General features: G+C 44.2%; 2 protein-coding genes across 6 annotated transcripts; one reads left to right on the top strand and one right to left on the bottom strand.

The window, feature by feature from the left end:
- Nucleotides 1–973: 973 nt before the first annotated feature.
- Nucleotides 974–10346, bottom strand: lix1l (limb and CNS expressed 1 like). 4 transcript variants are annotated; one of them, XM_059006242.1, is made up of 6 exons: nt 9881–10334; nt 8375–8538; nt 7047–7187; nt 4233–4328; nt 3649–3726; nt 974–1993 (listed from the first exon to the last, which is right to left on the bottom strand). In XM_059006242.1, exons 1-6 carry the CDS (start codon nt 10200–10202, stop codon nt 1733–1735), a joined length of 1062 nt encoding a protein of 353 aa, XP_058862225.1. In that variant the 5' UTR covers nt 10203–10334; the 3' UTR covers nt 974–1732. The 4 variants fall into 4 exon arrangements, with proteins under 4 accessions (XP_058862225.1, XP_058862226.1, XP_058862224.1 ...); XM_059006243.1 differs by lacking the exon at nt 974–1993 and adding an exon at nt 2032–2363 and having other exon boundaries at nt 9881–10342; XM_059006241.1 differs by lacking the exon at nt 974–1993 and adding an exon at nt 2611–3165 and having other exon boundaries at nt 9881–10346.
- A 3960-nt stretch (nt 10347–14306) lies between these two features.
- Nucleotides 14307–17047, top strand: LOC117395486 (type-4 ice-structuring protein LS-12-like). 2 transcript variants are annotated; one of them, XM_033994414.3, is made up of 4 exons: nt 14307–14429; nt 15707–15786; nt 15936–16089; nt 16673–17047. In XM_033994414.3, exons 2-4 carry the CDS (start codon nt 15735–15737, stop codon nt 16860–16862), a joined length of 396 nt encoding a protein of 131 aa, XP_033850305.3. In that variant the 5' UTR covers nt 14307–14429; nt 15707–15734; the 3' UTR covers nt 16863–17047. The 2 variants fall into 2 exon arrangements, with proteins under 2 accessions (XP_033850305.3, XP_058862237.1); XM_059006254.1 differs by lacking the exon at nt 14307–14429 and adding an exon at nt 15205–15233.
- The last annotated feature ends 1421 nt before the right edge of the window (nt 17048–18468 follow it).

Below are 18468 nucleotides of genomic sequence, written 5' to 3'. Positions count from 1 at the left end.
GACCCTGTATACATCAACACCAAGAATTAGAAAAATTGAGATTATTATATATATAAAAAATTTAAAAAATAAAAAAATACATACAAAAAAAAAAATGATAATACAGAAATCAAAGAAACGCATGACAGATGATTTCAGCTGCACAGAGAAGCCTTGAGCTGTACGCAGAGTGCACCTGGCGATACGGCTGTCTTAAAAACAAAAAACAAACAAAGAACAGCGAAAGGATGTTGCTGAGCACTGAAGACGCTGCTATCAGTTTTAATTATTATTCTATTTTTTTTTACAAGCGCTTTCTGGTTATATTAAACTCACGCGGCTTCACGCTTGTGGGGTCACGCGTCGCGGTGCTTTCTACCCCGCTGTGAGGGTGCAATCGAAGCGCTCTGGAAGGGGGGGGGTGGGAGGGTAGGTCGGTAGGTAGGAAGGTGGGGGGGTGGGAGGGTAGGTCGGTAGGTAGGAAGGTGGGGGGGTGGGAGGGTAGGTCGGTAGGTGGGGGGGTGGGTGGATGGGTAGGTAGGTAGGTAGGTAGGTAGGTGGGTGGATAGGTAGGTGGGTGGGTGGGTGGATGGGTAGGTAGGTGGGTGGATAGGTAGGTGGGTGGGTGGTTGGGTAGGTAGGTAGGTGGGTGGATAGGTAGGTGGGTGGGTGGTTGGGTAGGTAGGTAGGTGGGTGGATAGGTAGGTGGGTGGGTGGTTGGGTAGGTAGGTAGGTGGGTGGATAGGTAGGTGGGTGGGTGGTTGGGTAGGTAGGTAGGTGGGTGGATAGGTAGGTGGGTGGGTGGTTGGGTAGGTAGGTAGGTGGGTGGATAGGTAGGTGGGTGGGTGGTTGGGTAGGTAGGTAGGTGGGTGGATAGGTAGGTGGGTGGGTGGTTGGGTAGGTGGGTAGGTGGGTTGGTGGGTGGATAGGTAGGTGGGTGGGTGGTTGGGTAGGTAGGTAGGTGGGTGGATAGGTAGGTGGGTGGGTGGTTGGGTAGGTGGGTAGGTGGGTTGGTGGGTGGGTAGGTAGGTGTGTGTGTAAATGCTTTATATCGGTACAGCCTGTGATCTTACTGCTTGGGTGAAACACCAAACACTCAATTTTGTGCAGATCCACAGCGTCGAGTCAGCAGATCATGCTGTGGATCTCGCAGCAGGAAAGCCAGCTGTTTAGCAGGCCTGTGGGGATCAAAAGTGTGGTTTTTTTTCAGTGTTGGGCTCTAGCAGTGGGTGTGCCGAAGTCTTTATTTCCGTTAATTGGGAATGCAGGGTTGTTGCTGGCGTTGATCTGTAGCCGAGGAAGTCCGTGGTCCTGCTTTTTGGGCTCTGGTGGTTGCACGGCAGGGTGCTGGGGTTTAAAATCAAGTCCAGGGGTGTCAAACTCAAATCCTGGGGGGGGGGGGGCCCGCAGTGTCTTCTGGCTTTCGTTCCTCCCCCTGACCTCCTCCACCTGAGCTCTCAATTACTAAACTGGTCTAAAAAAATCGGACAAACATAACACTACTCTCCAGGGTTCTATAATGTTTTTACAGGTCGTGTAACTTGAATCAAATGCCATTTTTTTTGGAAAACATCAACTGTAAAAATACCTTTTAAAAAAAAATAAAACAATTAATGAATTAAATATAGATTCATTAAGTTAAGCGAGAGCTTGAGTCGGTGGTATGGCAACCAGAGGTACCCCACGGTCCTCGGGGTCTGGAGTGTGGCCGCCCTGCTCTAGGGGCTGGTGTTCAGGCTGTTCTCTGTGGGCTCTAGTGGTGGGAGGGCAGGGTGCTGCTGCTGCTGGAGCTGCCCAGCTGCCCCCCCATGGCCAGCATGAGGAGGTCTTTCTTCTCCTTGTGGAAGCGCAGCTCCCGGCCGGCCAGCCTGGCCTCCTCCAGCTCCCTCTCTGCAGCCGCCAGCTCCCTGCTGACCGCCCCGCGGGCCGCCTGCTCCCGGCTCACCCAGTCCGCAGCCATCTGAGTGCGCATGTCATCATCCAGCGCGCGGAGAGAGTAGTGAGCCAGCACCTCCTGAACACAGAGAGAGAGAGAGAGAAGACATCTGAGTGTGCATGTCATCATCCAGCACGCAGAGAGAGTAGTGAGCCAGCACCTCCTGAACACAGAGAGAGAGAGAGAGAGAGAAGACATCTGAGTGCGCATGTCATCATCCAGCGCGCGGAGAGAGTAGTGAGCCAGCACCTCCTGAACACAGAGAGAGAGAGAGAGAGAGAAGACATCTGAGTGCGCATGTCATCATCCAGCGCCCGGAGAGAGTAGTGAGCCAGCACCTCCTGAACACACAGAGAGAGAGAGAGAGAGAGAGAGAGAGAGAGAGAGAAGACATCTGAGTGCGCATGTCATCATCCAGCGCGCGGAGAGAGTAGTGAGCCAGCACCTCCTGAACACACAGAGAGAGAGAGAGAGAGAGAGAGAGAGAGAGAGAGAGAGAGAGAGAGAGAGAGAGAGAGAGAGAGAGAGAGAGAGAAGACATCTGAGTGTGCATGTCATCATCCAGCGCGCGGAGAGAGTAGTGAGCCAGCACCTCCTGAACACAGAGAGAGAGAGAGAGAGAGAAGACATCTGAGTGCGCATGTCATCATCCAGCGCCCGGAGAGAGTAGTGAGCCAGCACCTCCTGAACACACAGAGAGAGAGAGAGAGAGAGAGAGAGAGAGAGAGAAGACATCTGAGTGTACATGTCATCATCCAGCGCGCGGAGAGAGTAGTGAGCCAGCACCTCCTGAACACAGAGAGAGAGAGAGAGAAGACATCTGAGTGTACATGTCATCATCCAGCGCGCAGAGAGAGTAGTGAGCCAGCACCTCCTGAACACACAGAGAGAGAGAGAGAGAGAGAGAGAGAAGACATCTGAGTGTACATGTCATCATCCAGCGCGCAGAGAGAGTAGTGAGCCAGCACCTCCTGAACACACAGAGAGAGAGAGAGAGAGAGAGAAGACATCTGAGTGTACATGTCATCATCCAGCGCGCAGAGAGAGTAGTGAGCCAGCACCTCCTGAACACACAGAGAGAGAGAGAGAGAGAGAGAAGACATCTGAGTGTACATGTCATCATCCAGCACGCGGAGAGAGTAGTGAGCCAGCACCTCCTGAACACACAGAGAGAGAGAGAGAGAGAGAGAAGACATCTGAGTGTACATGTCATCATCCAGCGCGCGGAGAGAGTAGTGAGCCAGCACCTCCTGAACACACAGAGAGAGAGAGAGAGAGAGAGAGAGAGAGAGAGAGAGAGAGAGAGAGAGAGAGAGAGAGAGAGAGAGAAGACATCTGAGTGTACATGTCATCATCCAGCGCGCAGAGAGAGTAGTGAGCCAGCACCTCCTGAACACACAGAGAGAGAGAGAGAGAGAGAAGACATCTGAGTGTGCATGTCATCATCCAGCGCGCAGAGAGAGTAGTGAGCCAGCACCTCCTGAACACACAGAGAGAGAGAGAGAGAGAGAAGACATCTGAGTGTGCATGTCATCATCCAGCGCGCAGAGAGAGTAGTGAGCCAGCACCTCCTGAACACAGAGAGAGAGAGAGAGAGAGAGGGAGGGGGAGGGGAGGGGGAGGGGTTCCCAATCTGAAAACGTTGAACCGCTAGGGTGCAGAGGCCCGATGCCCCGGGGGGGGGGGGGGGGGGGGGGGTTTGATTGAGCCCGGGGCTGGAGCTGGGCTCTCACCTGTCTGGAGCACTGCCTCTCTCGCATGGCTTTCAAACTGCCGTTCCAGTGCAGCAGCTGGAAGACGGTCATCAGCTCCTGGGGGGAGAAGAGAGGACACCTTAGCAATTTATAAAATCGGGCTTATGAAAAAAAAAAAAAAAAAACTCGACAAAAGCGACGGTGTGCAACTCAACATGTTAACACAGGTTTCATTTTTCCGATTTTATGAAGCTGAGTGAGTTCATCCTATAGGGTGGTGATGCAAACACTTTTGGCCAGAGCTGCACACGTTGTAACTCTACATAATAACACTGCAACGCTGTGGAAGTGCAGCTGTATGTATTAAGCAACTACTAACTACTGTGGAAATACACAGTCATTACAGACACTTCAGGGAAAGTATCGTCGCTCTTATTATGAAATGAAACATAAATAAATAAATAATTGTAAATACACAGTAATTACGTCTAGAAATCTATGAATAGATATCTATATATATTTTTTAATTTCTGGTAGGCTCGGTGGTCCAGTGGTTATAGTAAGGGGCTGGACTCCAGGAGGCTCCCGGTTCGAATCCCCCGGCTCTGGCTTGGATGAAGTACCTGAAACTCCAGCATGGACTTCCCTTTGTTAGACTCCAGCATGAAGCGGAAGGCTCCGATCCCAGTGCTGGGGTTATCTGCCTCTTCTCTGTTTCCCTGGACAGGGGGGGCAGGAGACATAAAATACACTGTCCATAGCGATCAATCACTCCATAGCAACACACACTGTCCATAACGACCAATCACTCCACAGCAACACACACTGTCCATAGCGATCAATCACTCCATAGCAACACACACTGTCCATAACGACCAATCACTCCACAGCAACACACACTGTCCATAACGATCAATCACTCCATAGCAACACACACTGTCCATAACGATCAATCACTCCATAGCAACACACACTGTCCATAACGATCAATCACTCCATAGCAACACACACTGTCCATAACGACCAATCACTCCACAGCAACACACACTGTCCATAACGATCAATCACTCCATAGCAACACACACTGTCCATAACGACCAATCACTCCACAGCAACACACACTGTCCATAACGATCAATCACTCCATAGCAACACACACTGTCCATAACGACCAATCACTCCACAGCAACACACACTGTCCATAACGATCAATCACTCCATAGCAACACACACTGTCCATAACGACCAATCACTCCACAGCAACACACACTGTCCATAACGATCAATCACTCCATAGCAACACACACTGTCCATAACGACCAATCACTCCACAGCAACACACACTGTCCATAACGATCAATCACTCCATAGCAACACACACTGTCCATAACGACCAATCACTCCACAGCAACACACACTGTCCATAACGACCAATCACTCCATAGCAACACACACTGTCCATAACGACCAATCACTCCACAGCAACACACACTGTCCATAACGATCAATCACTCCATAGCAACACACACTGTCCATAACGACCAATCACTCCACAGCAACACACACTGTCCATAACGACCAATCACTCCATAGCAACACACACTGTCCATAACGACCAATCACTCCACAGCAACACACACTGTCCATAACGACCAATCACTCCATAGCAACACACACTGTCCATAACGATCAATCACTCCACAGCAACACACACTGTCCATAACGACCAATCACTCCATAGCAACACACACTGTCCATAGCGATCAATCACTCCATAGCAACACACACTGTCCATAACGATCAATCACTCCATAGCAACACACACTGTCCATAGTAGTGTTATTATTATACATAGCATCCTAGTTCATATTGTATTCTAGTAGTGTTATTATTATACAGAGCATCCTAGTTCATATTGTATTCTAGTAGTGTTATTATTATAGATAGCATCCTAGTTCATATTGTATTCTAGTAGTGTTATTATTATACATAGCATCCTAGTTCATATTGTATTCTAGTAGTGTTATTATTATACAGAGCATCCTAGTTCATATTGTATTCTAGTAGTGTTATTATTATACATAGCATCCTAGTTCATATTGTATTCTAGTAGTGTTATTATTATACACAGCATCCTAGTTCATATTGTATTCTAGTAGTGTTATTATTATACATAGCATCCTAGTTCATATTGTATTCTAGTAGTGTTATTATTATACACAGCATCCTAGTTCATATTGTATTCTAGCAGTGTTATTATTATACACAGCATCCTAGTTCATATTGTATTCTAGTAGTGTTATTATTATACATAGCATCCTAGTTCATATTGTATTCTAGTAGTGTTATTATTATACATAGCATCCTAGTTCATATTGTATTCCAGTAGTGTTATTATTATACATAGCATCCTAGTTCATATTGTATTCTAGTAGTGTTATTATTATACATAGCATCCTAGTTCATATTGGATTCTAGCAGTGTTATTATTATACATAGCATCCTAGTTCATATTGTATTCTAGTAGTGTTATTATTATACATAGCATCCTAGTTCATATTGTATTCTAGTAGTGTTATTATTATACACAGCATCCTAGTTCATATTGTATTCTAGTAGTGTTATTATTATACATAGCATCCTAGTTCATATTGTATTCTAGTAGTGTTATTATTATACATAGCATCCTAGTTCATATTGTATTCTAGTAGTGTTATTATTATACATAGCATCCTAGTTCATATTGTATTCTAGTAGTGTTATTATTATACACAGCATCCTAGTTCATATTGTATTCTAGTAGTGTTATTATTATACAAAGCATCCTAGTTCATATTGTATTCTAGTAGTGTTATTATTATACATAGCATCCTAGTTCATATTGTATTCTAGTAGTGTTATTATTATACATAGCATCCTAGTTCATATTGTATTCTAGCAGTGTTATTATTATACACAGCATCCTAGTTCATATTGTATTCTAGTAGTGTTATTATTATACATAGCATCCTAGTTCATATTGTATTCTAGTAGTGTTATTATTATACACAGCATCCTAGTTCATATTGTATTCTAGTAGTGTTATTATTATACAAAGCATCCTAGTTCATATTGTATTCTAGTAGTGTTATTATTATACATAGCATCCTAGTTCATATTGTATTCTAGTAGTGCTATTATTATACACAGCATCCTAGTTCATATTGTATTCTAGCAGTGTTATTATTATACACAGCATCCTAGTTCATATTGTATTCTAGTAGTGTTATTATTATACATAGCATCCTAGTTCATATTGTATTCTAGTAGTGTTATTATTATACATAGCATCCTAGTTCATGTTGTATTCTAGCAGTGTTATTATTATACACAGCATCCTAGTTCATATTGTATTCTAGTAGTGTTATTATTATATAGAATGAATGTTCCTGGCTCACGTTGAAGGAGGCCAGCGCGTCACAGACGCTCTTCTCGATGAATTGGTCGGTGATGCGGCGGGACGGGTGCTCGTTGAACACCGAATTCATCAGAGCGATCTTCGCAGCGCTCCTGCGAGCCTCCGCCTTCGTGGGACAGAACTGCGAGGAGAGAGAGAGAGAGAGGGAGAGGGAGAGGGAGAGAGAGAGAGAGAGAGAGAGAGGGAGAGGGAGAGGGAGAGGGAGAGGGAGAGGGAGAGGGAGAGGGAGAGGGAGAGGGAGAGGGAGAGAGAGAGAGAGAGAGAGAGAGAGAGAGAGAGGGAGAGAGAGAGAGAGAGGGAGAGACTCTCGTTAGCACTTCGCACTCAATACACGAGTCAGACAGTCAGACAGGCAGGCAGAGAGACAGACAGACAGACAAGCAGAGAGACAGACAGACAGACAGGCAGAGAGAGAGACAAAGACAGAGAGACAGACAGACAGGCAGGCAGACTCTCGTTACTTCACATGATAATCCGGTCAGCTAGAACTGAAATCACCCGGATCTGCATTTAAAAAACAAAAAACAAATCAAAATGCAAAGACTAGAAAACATCACAGACTGCGAGAAACGGGGACCCTACAAAAGGGTGTGGCTGACCACAGAAATATTCCAAAAATAACGCATATTAATTAGATGTTAGTGTTTCACTTTCCTTTTATGTATAATTTGCCATCAAATTTTACTCTCAATCTGGGATTTGAACTGGGGGGGGGGCATTAAATCTAAACCTGCCCCCCCCCCCCCCCCGTCGGCTCCAACAGAAAAGAAACACACACAAGCCTTTTTTTAGCCCCTCGACGAAAAAAAAAAAAATAAGGAAAGGAGATCCCCTCTCTTTTAAAAGTGGAAGGGAACTAACTGCTCCCAGTCTAACTTGAATGCTTCAGCGTAATCCGTCCCAGATGCAAAAACATACCACTGTTTTTCCAACCGCACAGCCAGAAACTGTGCCAAGGGGAAAAAAAAAATAAAAAACAGGATTTGTTTTCGTTCTTTTACTGCGAGCAAAATGGATTCCTTCTAGTTTTATACGAGCAGATTGATGCTGAAGAGAAGAAATCCGGAATTTGCACAACGCCAAAAAATTCTGATTTTTAATCGAATTTCATTTTTTTTCTATTTTCACAAGATTTCCCCCCCCCCCGAGTTACAGTGGCTGGATTTCTTATGCACATCACAGCGAAACTACAGAAGCAATGGGGCACACAGCTGCGGTACTAATGGCACAATCTTACAAACGGTAATTGAACCCAGGTCTCCCTCCACCTCCTGGTTCACACACCCCCGCGTGGGTACTGTGGCTCACCTGGAAGCTTCCAAAGCAGCTCCCTCCGGGCAGGCTGACGTAGCAGACGTAGGGCGGGCTGCTGGAAGGAACCATCTCGTAGACCACGAGGGCGCCGTTCTTCAAGTCCGCCCCTCGGCTCTGCTTCATCTGCCAGAACTCCTGCAAGGCCTCCACCACGTTCACTGGAAGAAGCGAGGCAGAGTGTAACCGCTAGCCACGCCCCGTCATCATCGTCATCGATATCGTCATCATCATCTTCATCAATATCGTCATCGTCATCGTCATCAATATCGTCATCGTCATCAATATTATTATTATTAGCTTCTCGGCAGACTTACAGTTGTTTCAAAAAATTACAGTACCAAATATCACCTAACAGATGATAGCAGTTATAACGTACAGTGAAATCCGTGCAAAATAATATCAAATGCAAAATAAGGAATACGGTAAATAATTACCTTTTAAGAGCAGTTAAACTGACAGAAAGTAGTTATATTGTATTTATTGAACTGGTCGTTTGCTTAAATCTGACTTGTTTTCAGCTCTTAATTAGTTTCAGATTTCAAGTCAGCTGTAACATTTTATAAGCGACTTCAACTCTGCAGCTGTGCAAGAGCTGAGAGATTTTTTTTTTTTTTTTTTTCAGTGTCTCAATCCTAAAACTCGAGGTCATGCTAAACTCGTGTCCGCAGCTGGTTTGTGTTTCCTGGGTGCAGCGCGGCACTGGTTTGTTGGGATGGTAGAATTTGATCTGGGAGGATGCCGTGTAACTGGGAGCTGCACCCGACGCAGGACTGGCAGGACTCGCAGGACTGGCAGGACTGGCAGGACTGGCTCTCACACACGAGACAGAGAGAGAGACAACGTGGCTTTAAGCGATGAAATAACAGCAGATAGGAGTGAAGCCAGACACAGGATGACACTGAAACGTTATCTAACACAATAAACAAACGCTGCAATACTCTCAGACAGGGATAGCTATCTATCTATCTATATAATAGATTCTATATCTATATCTATATATATATATATATATATATATATGAATATATATGAGAGAGAGAGAGAGAGAGAGAGAGAGAGAGATTTCTTCTGATACAGTATTGAGAAAATGACCATATTTGAATTAATTTGAATTACAGTATGTAGTGTTTTTTTTATCATTAATATCTGAATAAAAACACATTTTTTTTTGGTTATTGTCCAGGCCAGAACAAAAATATCAATATTATTAACACGTACACTACTCAGACGTCTAACTGAATTTAACGTCTTATTCACGTTTAACTAAATGCCGTTGTTGTTGTTCCACGAAATAAATTTGAATAAAGTTATTATTTTAGACTAATAATTTATAACAACAACACGACGACGTCACAAAAACAGATTATCAAACAAGAGGGACCGCAAACGCATTTTATTTATTTATTAATTTTTAGTAAAACGTAAAACGTAGGCTTTTAAAACCGAGGATGTGTTTTTTTATTATCATTTTAAAACACTTCAGATAATAAAAATGTTTACCTCGTCCGTATCCTTGCGTGTGTTTCGCAAAGCTCCGCACCACCGCTTCCACCGCCTCCTTCAGCACAGCGGGGTTCCCCCCGGTACTACCCGCCCCCGTCCCGGCCACTCCAGCCGCGCCGAGCCCGAGGCTGTGGAGCTGCAGCGGCGGAGGCGGCGGAGGCGGACCGGAGGAGCCGGGCAGCCCGGCCGAGAGCGGCGGCGGCGGCGGGGCGGTGGGGACGGTAACCCCAGGCCGGAGAGGGGAACGTAGCGTCCCGGTTCCGTGGCCAATTCCAAACCCGATCCCCGGCTGCAGACGCTGAGGGCGAACCGACTCCATCGTGCAGATTAAAAAAAAAAGATCAACAGCCAGGGATAAAGAAGAAGGACGCCCCGCTTTCTATTCAAGGAGGGGGGGGTCAGAAATAACGGGAGCGGCTGGACTGAGATTTAGCAGAACTGCCCCCCCTCCCGTTAGAGCTGGGCTAGGGGGCGGGGACTGGGGCGATAGCGGCTCGATCATAGGCTAAAGCGGACTGTCAATCTCTGTGCCCGGGCGGAGCTAGCTGTGGAAAGACAGGAATGAGAGAGAAAATAAATCACAGCTCTAAATCTGCAAGTGTTATTATTATTATTATTATTATTATTATTATTATTATTATTATTATTATTATTATTATTATTATTATTATTATTATTTATTTCTTAGCAGACGCCCTTATACAATGAGGCAGCAGTGTGGAGTAGTGGTTAGGGCTCTGGACTCTTGACCGGAGGGTCGTGGGTTCAATCCCAGGTGGGGGACACTGCTGCTGTACCCTTGAGCAAGGTACTTTACCTAGATTGCTCCAGTAAAAACCCAACTGTATAAATGGGGAATTGTATGTAAAAATAATCTGATATCTTGTAACAATTGTATGTCGCCCTGGATAAGACATAAATAATAATCGTAAGCAAATACATTTCAAGTATCACAGTACAAGTAATTTTTAATGCTAACATTTCGTCTGCCCACCTCGAGGCATCAATAACAGCTTGGCATCGATCTCGGCATTGTGTCTGCGTGTGCAGTGGCGTAAATGTGGTTTCAAAAGCGGGGTGCATCGAGTGGGGTACACTCGCATCAAGTCCAATGGACTGCGCAGGAGAAGTCGATTCGAAAAGGATTCCCATCATTGACAAGGCTGCCCTCTTGTGGTTAAATGGCGCATTGCAGCGTCGATTCGAAAAGGAGTCCCATCATTGACAAGGCTGCCCTCTTGTGGTTAAATGGCGCATTGCAGCGGTGTTGGCTCGGTACGCGTCCAGTTACAATATGGATCCAGAATTATAATTTAAATGCTTTGGGGTTTATGCGTTTTCCTTTCCTTAGCACTTAAATTTATCTTCAAATGTACCTGTTCCCCTGAATTGCTGTAAAAATAAATAAATAAATAAATAAATAAATAAATAAATAAATAATTCCCCCCCGCCCCCCTTTCTAACAGGCATGAATTACATAATAATAATAATAATAATAATAATAATAATAATAATAATAATAATAATAATAATAATAATAATAATATAGTTTAAATGTTTTTTTTTAATGAGAATATAACGTTATGTTTATGTCAATATTACAAGATTATTAGACAACTTTTTTTTTTAAAAAAAAACTGTTATTAGCTGATATCTAGTTGTGTAACTACTGCAGTTCAGACTGTAAAAAAACAAGTTAATTAAACAGATAAATAACAGGTTCAGACTCGCTGCAGTTTTTTCTGTTTGCTCACCTGAACCGCCGCTAAAGTGGTAAATAAAACGAAACGCTGTTTCAGCACACTGTCGGCCGAGCTTTATCGCTACAGATAGCTTTTAAATGACGAAACTGATCAACAATACACTCTTTGCTTGAGGACGTGTGAGGGTTTGGTGAAAGGTCACATTTAAAGGTTGCTAGCGGCTTGAGACGCGTTGGAACATCGCAGATATTTCAAATATATAAATTAAGGGTTTCATTTTTTAGTAGGCTAAGATATAATTGGACACTGAAACGTTGGCTTTAATGAAATGGTAAAGCATGGGGAAGCATGGTAAAGCACAGAGAGGTCTGGTAAAGCATAGGGAAGCATTGTAAAGCACAGAGAGGTCTGGTAAAGCATAGGGAAGCATTGTAAAGCACAGAGAGGTCTGGTAAAGCATAGGGAAGCATTGTAAAGCACAGAGAGGTCTGGTAAAGCACAGGGAAGCATTGTAAAGCACAGAGAGGTCTGGTAAAGCATAGGGAAGCATTGTAAAGCACAGAGAGGTCTGGTAAAGCATATGGAAGCATTGTAAAGCACAGAGAGGTCTGGTAAAGCATAGGGAAGCATTGTAAAGCACAGAGAGGTCTGGTAAAGCGTAGGGAAGCATTGTAAAGCACAGAGAGGTCTGGTAAAGCATAGGGAAGCATTGTAAAGCACAGAGAGGTATGGTAAAGCATAGCGAAGCATTGTAAAGCACAGAGAGGTCTGCTAAAGCATAGGGAAGCATTGTAAAGCACAGAGAGGTCTGGTAAAGCATAGGGAAGCATTGTAAAGCACAGAGAGGTCTGGTAAAGCATAGGGAAGCATTGTAAAGCACAGAGAGGTCTGGTAAAGCATAGGGAAGCATTGTAAAGCACAGAGAGGTCTGGTAAAGCATAGGGAAGCATTGTAAAGCACAGCGAGGTCTGGTAAAGCATAGGGAAGCATTGTAAAGCACAGAGAGGGATGGTAAAGCATAGGGGAGCATTGTAAAGCACAGAGAGGTCTGGTAAAGCATAGGGAAGCATTGTAAAGCACAGAGAGGTCTGGTAAAGCATAGGGAAGCATTGTAAAGCACAGAGAGGTCTGGTAAAGCATAGGGAAGCATTGTAAAGCACAGAGGGATGGTAAAGCATAGGGAAGCATTGTAAAGCACAGAGAGGTCTGGTAAAGCATAGGGAAGCATTGTAAAGCACAGAGAGGTCTGGTAAAGCATAGGGAAGCATTGTAAAGCACAGAGGGATGGTAAAGCATAGGGAAGCATTGTAAAGCACAGAGGGATGGTAAAGCATAGGGAAGCATTGTAAAGCACAGAGGGATGGTAAAGCATAGGGAAGCATTGTAAAGCACAGAGGGATGGTAAAGCATAGGGAAGCATTGTAAAGCACAGAGAGGTCTGGTAAAGCATAGGGAAGCATTGTAAAGCACAGAGAGGTCTGGTAAAGCATAGGGAAGCATTGTAAAGCACAGAGGGATGGTAAAGCATAGGGAAGCATTGTAAAGCACAGAGGTCTGGTAAAGCATAGGGAAGCATTGTAAAGCACAGAGGTCTGGTAAAGCATAGGGAAGCATTGTAAAGCACAGAGAGGTCTGGTAAAGCATAGGGAAGCATTGTAAAGCACAGAGGTCTGGTAAAGCATAGGGAAGCATTGTAAAGCACAGAGAGGTCTGGTAAAGCATAGGGAAGCATTGTAAAGCACAGAGGTCTGGTAAAGCATAGGGAAGCATTGTAAAGCACAGAGGGATGGTAAAGCATAGGGAAGCATTGTAAAGCACAGAGGGATGGTAAAGCATAGGGAAGCATTGTAAAGCACACAGAGGTCTGGTAAAGCATAGGGAAGCATTGTAAAGCACAGAGAGGTCTGGTAAAGCATAGGGAAGCATTGTAAAGCACAGAGAGGTCTGGTAAAGCATAGGGAAGCATTGTAAAGCACAGAGGGATGGTAAAGCATAGGGAAGCATTGTAAAGCACAGAGAGGTCTGGTAAAGCATAGGGAAGCATTGTAAAGCACAGAGGTCTGGTAAAGCATAGGGAAGCATTGTAAAGCACAGAGGGATGGTAAAGCATAGGGGAGCATTGTAAAGCACAGAGGGATGGTAAAGCATAGGGAAGCATTGTAAAGCACACAGAGGTCTGGTAAAGCATAGGGAAGCATTGTAAAGCACAGAGAGGTCTGGTAAAGCATAGGGAAGCATTGTAAAGCACAGAGAGGTCTGGTAAAGCATAGGGAAGCATTGTAAAGCACAGAGAGGTCTGGTAAAGCATAGGGAAGCATTGTAAAGCACAGAGGTCTGGTAAAGCATATTAATAAACATGGCAAAGCAGGGTAAACTATGGGAAATACATAGCTTGGCAAAATGACCGTGAAAATTTACTGTGCTAAACTTTTATCGCAGAACTACAACAAAAAAAGGTTTTCTTTTACTGTTAAAAAAACAATTTTCTTTCTTGCCCTGTGTTGAAAACAGCCCCCCCCCACCCCCCATATAAATCAAACTGTTTTTTTTTTTTATTTGACATTCCCAAAGTTTCTAAATCAGTAAATAAACAGTTTGTTCTGTCAGCACTCAGCAGCGCCTTGGACTTTGTCTCCATCCTCGTTGTGGCTTCGAAAGCATCAAGGTCCAGCCAACACACAATCGCTTTTCTGACTGACAGCCAAGCCGGCCAATCACCCCATCGCCCAATCGCTCACCAGAGCCAATCGGCATCGAGCAAAGACCGCCCCTCCCTCCTGCCCTGGCAGTATATAAGCCCAGCACCTGCTTGGTATTCCATCATCCCAGCTCTTCAGAAGCAGGTAAGAACGTGTTTCTAATACTTCATGCATGAGGAAGACTACTTCTTACTTCTAAACGCTGTTGTGCTAATCTAACAGGGGCACGGTATTGTTTGTCTTTTTGCGTTGTGATGTTCTGTTTGCTTTCCAATGCTACAGCCGAGTTGAACACGAAGCCACTTTTTCAGGAGCTTGAAAGCTGGTTCCTGGAGACCCCCGGGAGACCTAGTTTGAGGTTTTCTGTATCAAACCCCCCCAAGTCTCCCTGCCTGGTGTGCCGCGCAGCGGCCTGAAACCTACAGTCTCCTGAAACCAAGCTCCAAGCCTCAGAGCGGTGGCTTCGTGTTCCCTTCAGCTTAAATCTCATCATTTTTCTTTGCTGGGTCTGTATTGATGATGTATAAAATCAATGACAGTGTCTGCAGCACAGTTTTATCAAAACGAAACTTCATTCAATCAATTAAAATAGAGATTTAAATCCGGGTTCTATGAATAGGGCCCATTGCGAGATCAAGTTGGGTTTGAATCTCTAAAGCTGAAGGGAACACGGAGCCACGACTCTGTGGCTTGGAGCTTCAGGTTTCAGGAGACTGTAGGTTTCAGGCCACTGCGCGGCACACCAGGCAGGCAGACTTGGGGGGTTTGATACAGCAAACCTCAAACTAGGTCTCCCGGGGGTCTCCTGGAACCAGCTTTCAAGCTGCTGAGAAAGTGGCTTTGTGTTCAAATCATCTGAACACACTCTGAGAGTCTGGAACTGGGTGTGTCTTAATTTTTTTTCTGCTGTACTGGGGAAAGTGTATCTCAGAAAATGATAAACTTGAGGTACAGTAAACCCTTGCTTCAGTAAAAAAAAAAAAAAAAAGACTACGTCACTATTTTTTTTTGGTCCTGTTGACGACCAAGGAAAGTCAATATTAATGCGAACGCTGTCCAAACACCATTTAAAAAAAAAAAAATAATAAAATCTCAAAACTTGATTCGTGCATTTGAGATAAACAAACACAAATGAAAAAAAAAAAATGTCATAAAATTATTAACCAATTAAAACACATTTGCTTTTGAAATGATCCTATGGTATTTATTTATAACAAACAAAAAAACAAAACATTGACCTGCAGTGGTGAGTCCAGCCAATCAGAAAGCTCTGTTGTGCTCTTGTAGCCAATCCGTGGTAAAAAGAGGCGGGCCCTTGAGCCACAGAGCAAAATACCCGTGATATGAACTAGCCACCCACATTCTAAATGAACAAAACAACGACATGTCTCAAAGTCTGATCGTTTCTTTTCTTTAATTAGTCTCCAGCTTCCACAGCATTCTGCAGCCATGAAGTTTTCCATTGTAGCTGTTCTGGCCTTTGCCATGGTAGTCCTGCACGGTAAGGATCTGAATTTAACAACTTCTGCAACTTTTAACCACAGAAAACATTTAATAGGACAGATTTGAGCTTTATTTTGTTTTTTTCAGCTTGAGCATTTAATGTTCGATAAAGTCTTCCTCTATATAAATGTTCTTTGCTCCTTTCAGGCAGTGAGACGGACGCCGCGGTGGTGAAGAGAGAGGTCCCCACTGACCTGGAATCCCTCAGCAAGTATTTCAAGGAGCTCTCCACTCTGCTCACCAGCACCACCCAGGACCTGGTGCAGAAACTGCAAGCCCAGGAACTGAACGCCAAGGCCCAGTAAGAACCATCTACCGCGTTACGTCCTTCTGAGAGAGTCCCACAGCAAAGCACAGCGCGGTGTGATAAAGCACCGTGCATGGTACAGCATAGGCAAGCATTGTAAAGCACAGAGAGGTATGGTACAGCATAGGCAAGCATTGTAAAGCACAGAGAGGTGTGGTAAAGCATAGGGAAGCATTGTAAAGCACAGAGAGGTCTGGTAAAGCATAGGGAAGCATTGTAAAGCACAGAGAGGTCTGGTAAAGCATAGGGAAGCATTGTAAAGCACAGAGAGATATGGTAAAGCATAGGGAAGCATTGTAAAGCACAGAGAGGTCTGGTAAAGCATAGGGAAGCATTGTAAAGCACAGAGAGGTCTGGTAAAGCATAGGGAAGAATTGTAAAGCACAGAGAGGTCTGGTAAAGCATAGGGAAGAATTGTAAAGCACAGAGAGGTCTGGTAAAGCACAGGGAAGCATTGTAAAGCACAGAGAGGTCTGGTAAAGCATAGAGGTATAGTAAAACATATTAAAGAAACAAACCACGGTGCACTAACTCTTATAAAAGTTTCTGAACCACCTTGTTTCCTCTTCTTCTTCAGGGCCTACCTGGAAGACGGCCGAGCCCAGCTGAAGCCCCTCGCCGACAGCGTCCAGGCTCAGCTGCAGCCCCTGACCGACAGCGTCCAGGCCCAGCTGAAGCCCCTGGCTGACAGCATGCAGGTCCAACTCCTGGAGCTCTGGAACAAAGTCCTGGACTCTGCCAAGGCTCTGCCCGCCTCCTCCAAGTAATAACCCCCCCCTCCCCACACACACAGCCGCCGTCCCCTGAGGAAGCCACTACCTCCGAGTCTGCTTTTAATAAGAAATCGTCTTTACCTGTCCCTCCCCCCCACCCCCACACGCACAATTTTACTAGAATTGACTGTGTAATTGCTTCCATGTTTTCTGTAATAAAACCATTTTTGATTCTTTAACTCGCAGTGCCGTTGTGTTATTCCTGAAGGCTGAGCTTTTTCTTCCCAAATGGTCACGTCGGACATGCAATACACCCCAGTGACCACTAGAGGCCACTGCTGCAACACTGCAACTCCTGAAAGAATAAGATTATTATTATTATTTATTGATTTGACAGATGACTTTATCCCAGGCGACTCACACAGGTGTTACAGGGCAGTACAGGGTTACAATGCAAGCTTCAGATTTAAATACAGTGTAGTTTACAGTAAGTGCAAATAATAACACTACTAGAATACAATATGAAATAGGATGCTATGTATAATAATAACACTACTAGAATACAATATGAACTATTATTATTATTATTATTATTTATTTCTTAGCAGACGCCCTTATCCAGGGCGACTTACAATCGTAAGCAAAAACATTTCAAGCGTTACAATACAAGTAATACAATAAGAGCAAGAAATACAATAACTTTTGTTCAAGCAAAGTACAAGTTTGACAAACCACAATTCAATAATACAGCAGGTAATAGTGATAGTTACATCAGGATATGATTAAATACAGAGTACTACAGGTTAAAAACTTGGCAGATTACAGTATTCTGAAGTACAGGATTAAATGCAGTAAAATAGGGGGCTTGATAAGAGCAAAATAAAGCACATTTACATGAAGGGTGATAGTGTCCCAGGATACAAACAGAGGAGTTCTACAGGTGCTCTTTGAACTAGGATGCTATGTATAATAATAACACTACTAGAATACAATATGAACTAGGATGCTATGTATAATAATAACACTACTAGAATACAATATGAACTAGGATGCTGTGTATAATAATAACACTACTAGAATCCAATCTGAACTAGGATGCTATGTATAATAATAACACTACTAGAATACAATATGAACTAGGATGCTGTGTATAATAATAACACTACCGGAATACAATATGAACTAGGATGCTGTGTATAATAATAACACTACTAGAATACAATATGAACTAGGAGGCAACAAGGTAGGATCACAGCAAGTTATATCTACAATGAGCGAGTCCAATCCGCACTTCCCTGCTGAGAATCGTTTCCAGGGACGGTTTTGTTCTCGGATGACGTCACAGAGCTGTGAGGCAGACTGCGACTTGCTGTCAGTTCCGGCACCTAGAACAACAAAATCACTAGTCTTCCAGACAGACCTGGACCTAGAGCCCGCATTAAGAGGACTGCTGACTGACTGACTGAATCAGAGAGTTGTGCGGGAGATGGGAGTCATGTGACTTAGCCAGCCTATTATTAAGCTCGACTCAGCTCGGCTCCACTACACCACTGCTGCCTGTAGAAAGTAGATCCGGCTCCACTACACCACTGCTGTCTGAGAAAGTAGTTCCGGCTCCACTACACCACTGCTGTCTGTAGAAAGTAGTTCCTGCTCCACT

The sequence above is a fragment of the Acipenser ruthenus genome, chromosome 32, assembly GCF_902713425.1.
Source record: "Acipenser ruthenus chromosome 32, fAciRut3.2 maternal haplotype, whole genome shotgun sequence".
NCBI lineage: Eukaryota > Metazoa > Chordata > Actinopteri > Acipenseriformes > Acipenseridae > Acipenser > Acipenser ruthenus.
This window is presented reverse-complemented; position numbering and strand designations above follow the sequence as displayed.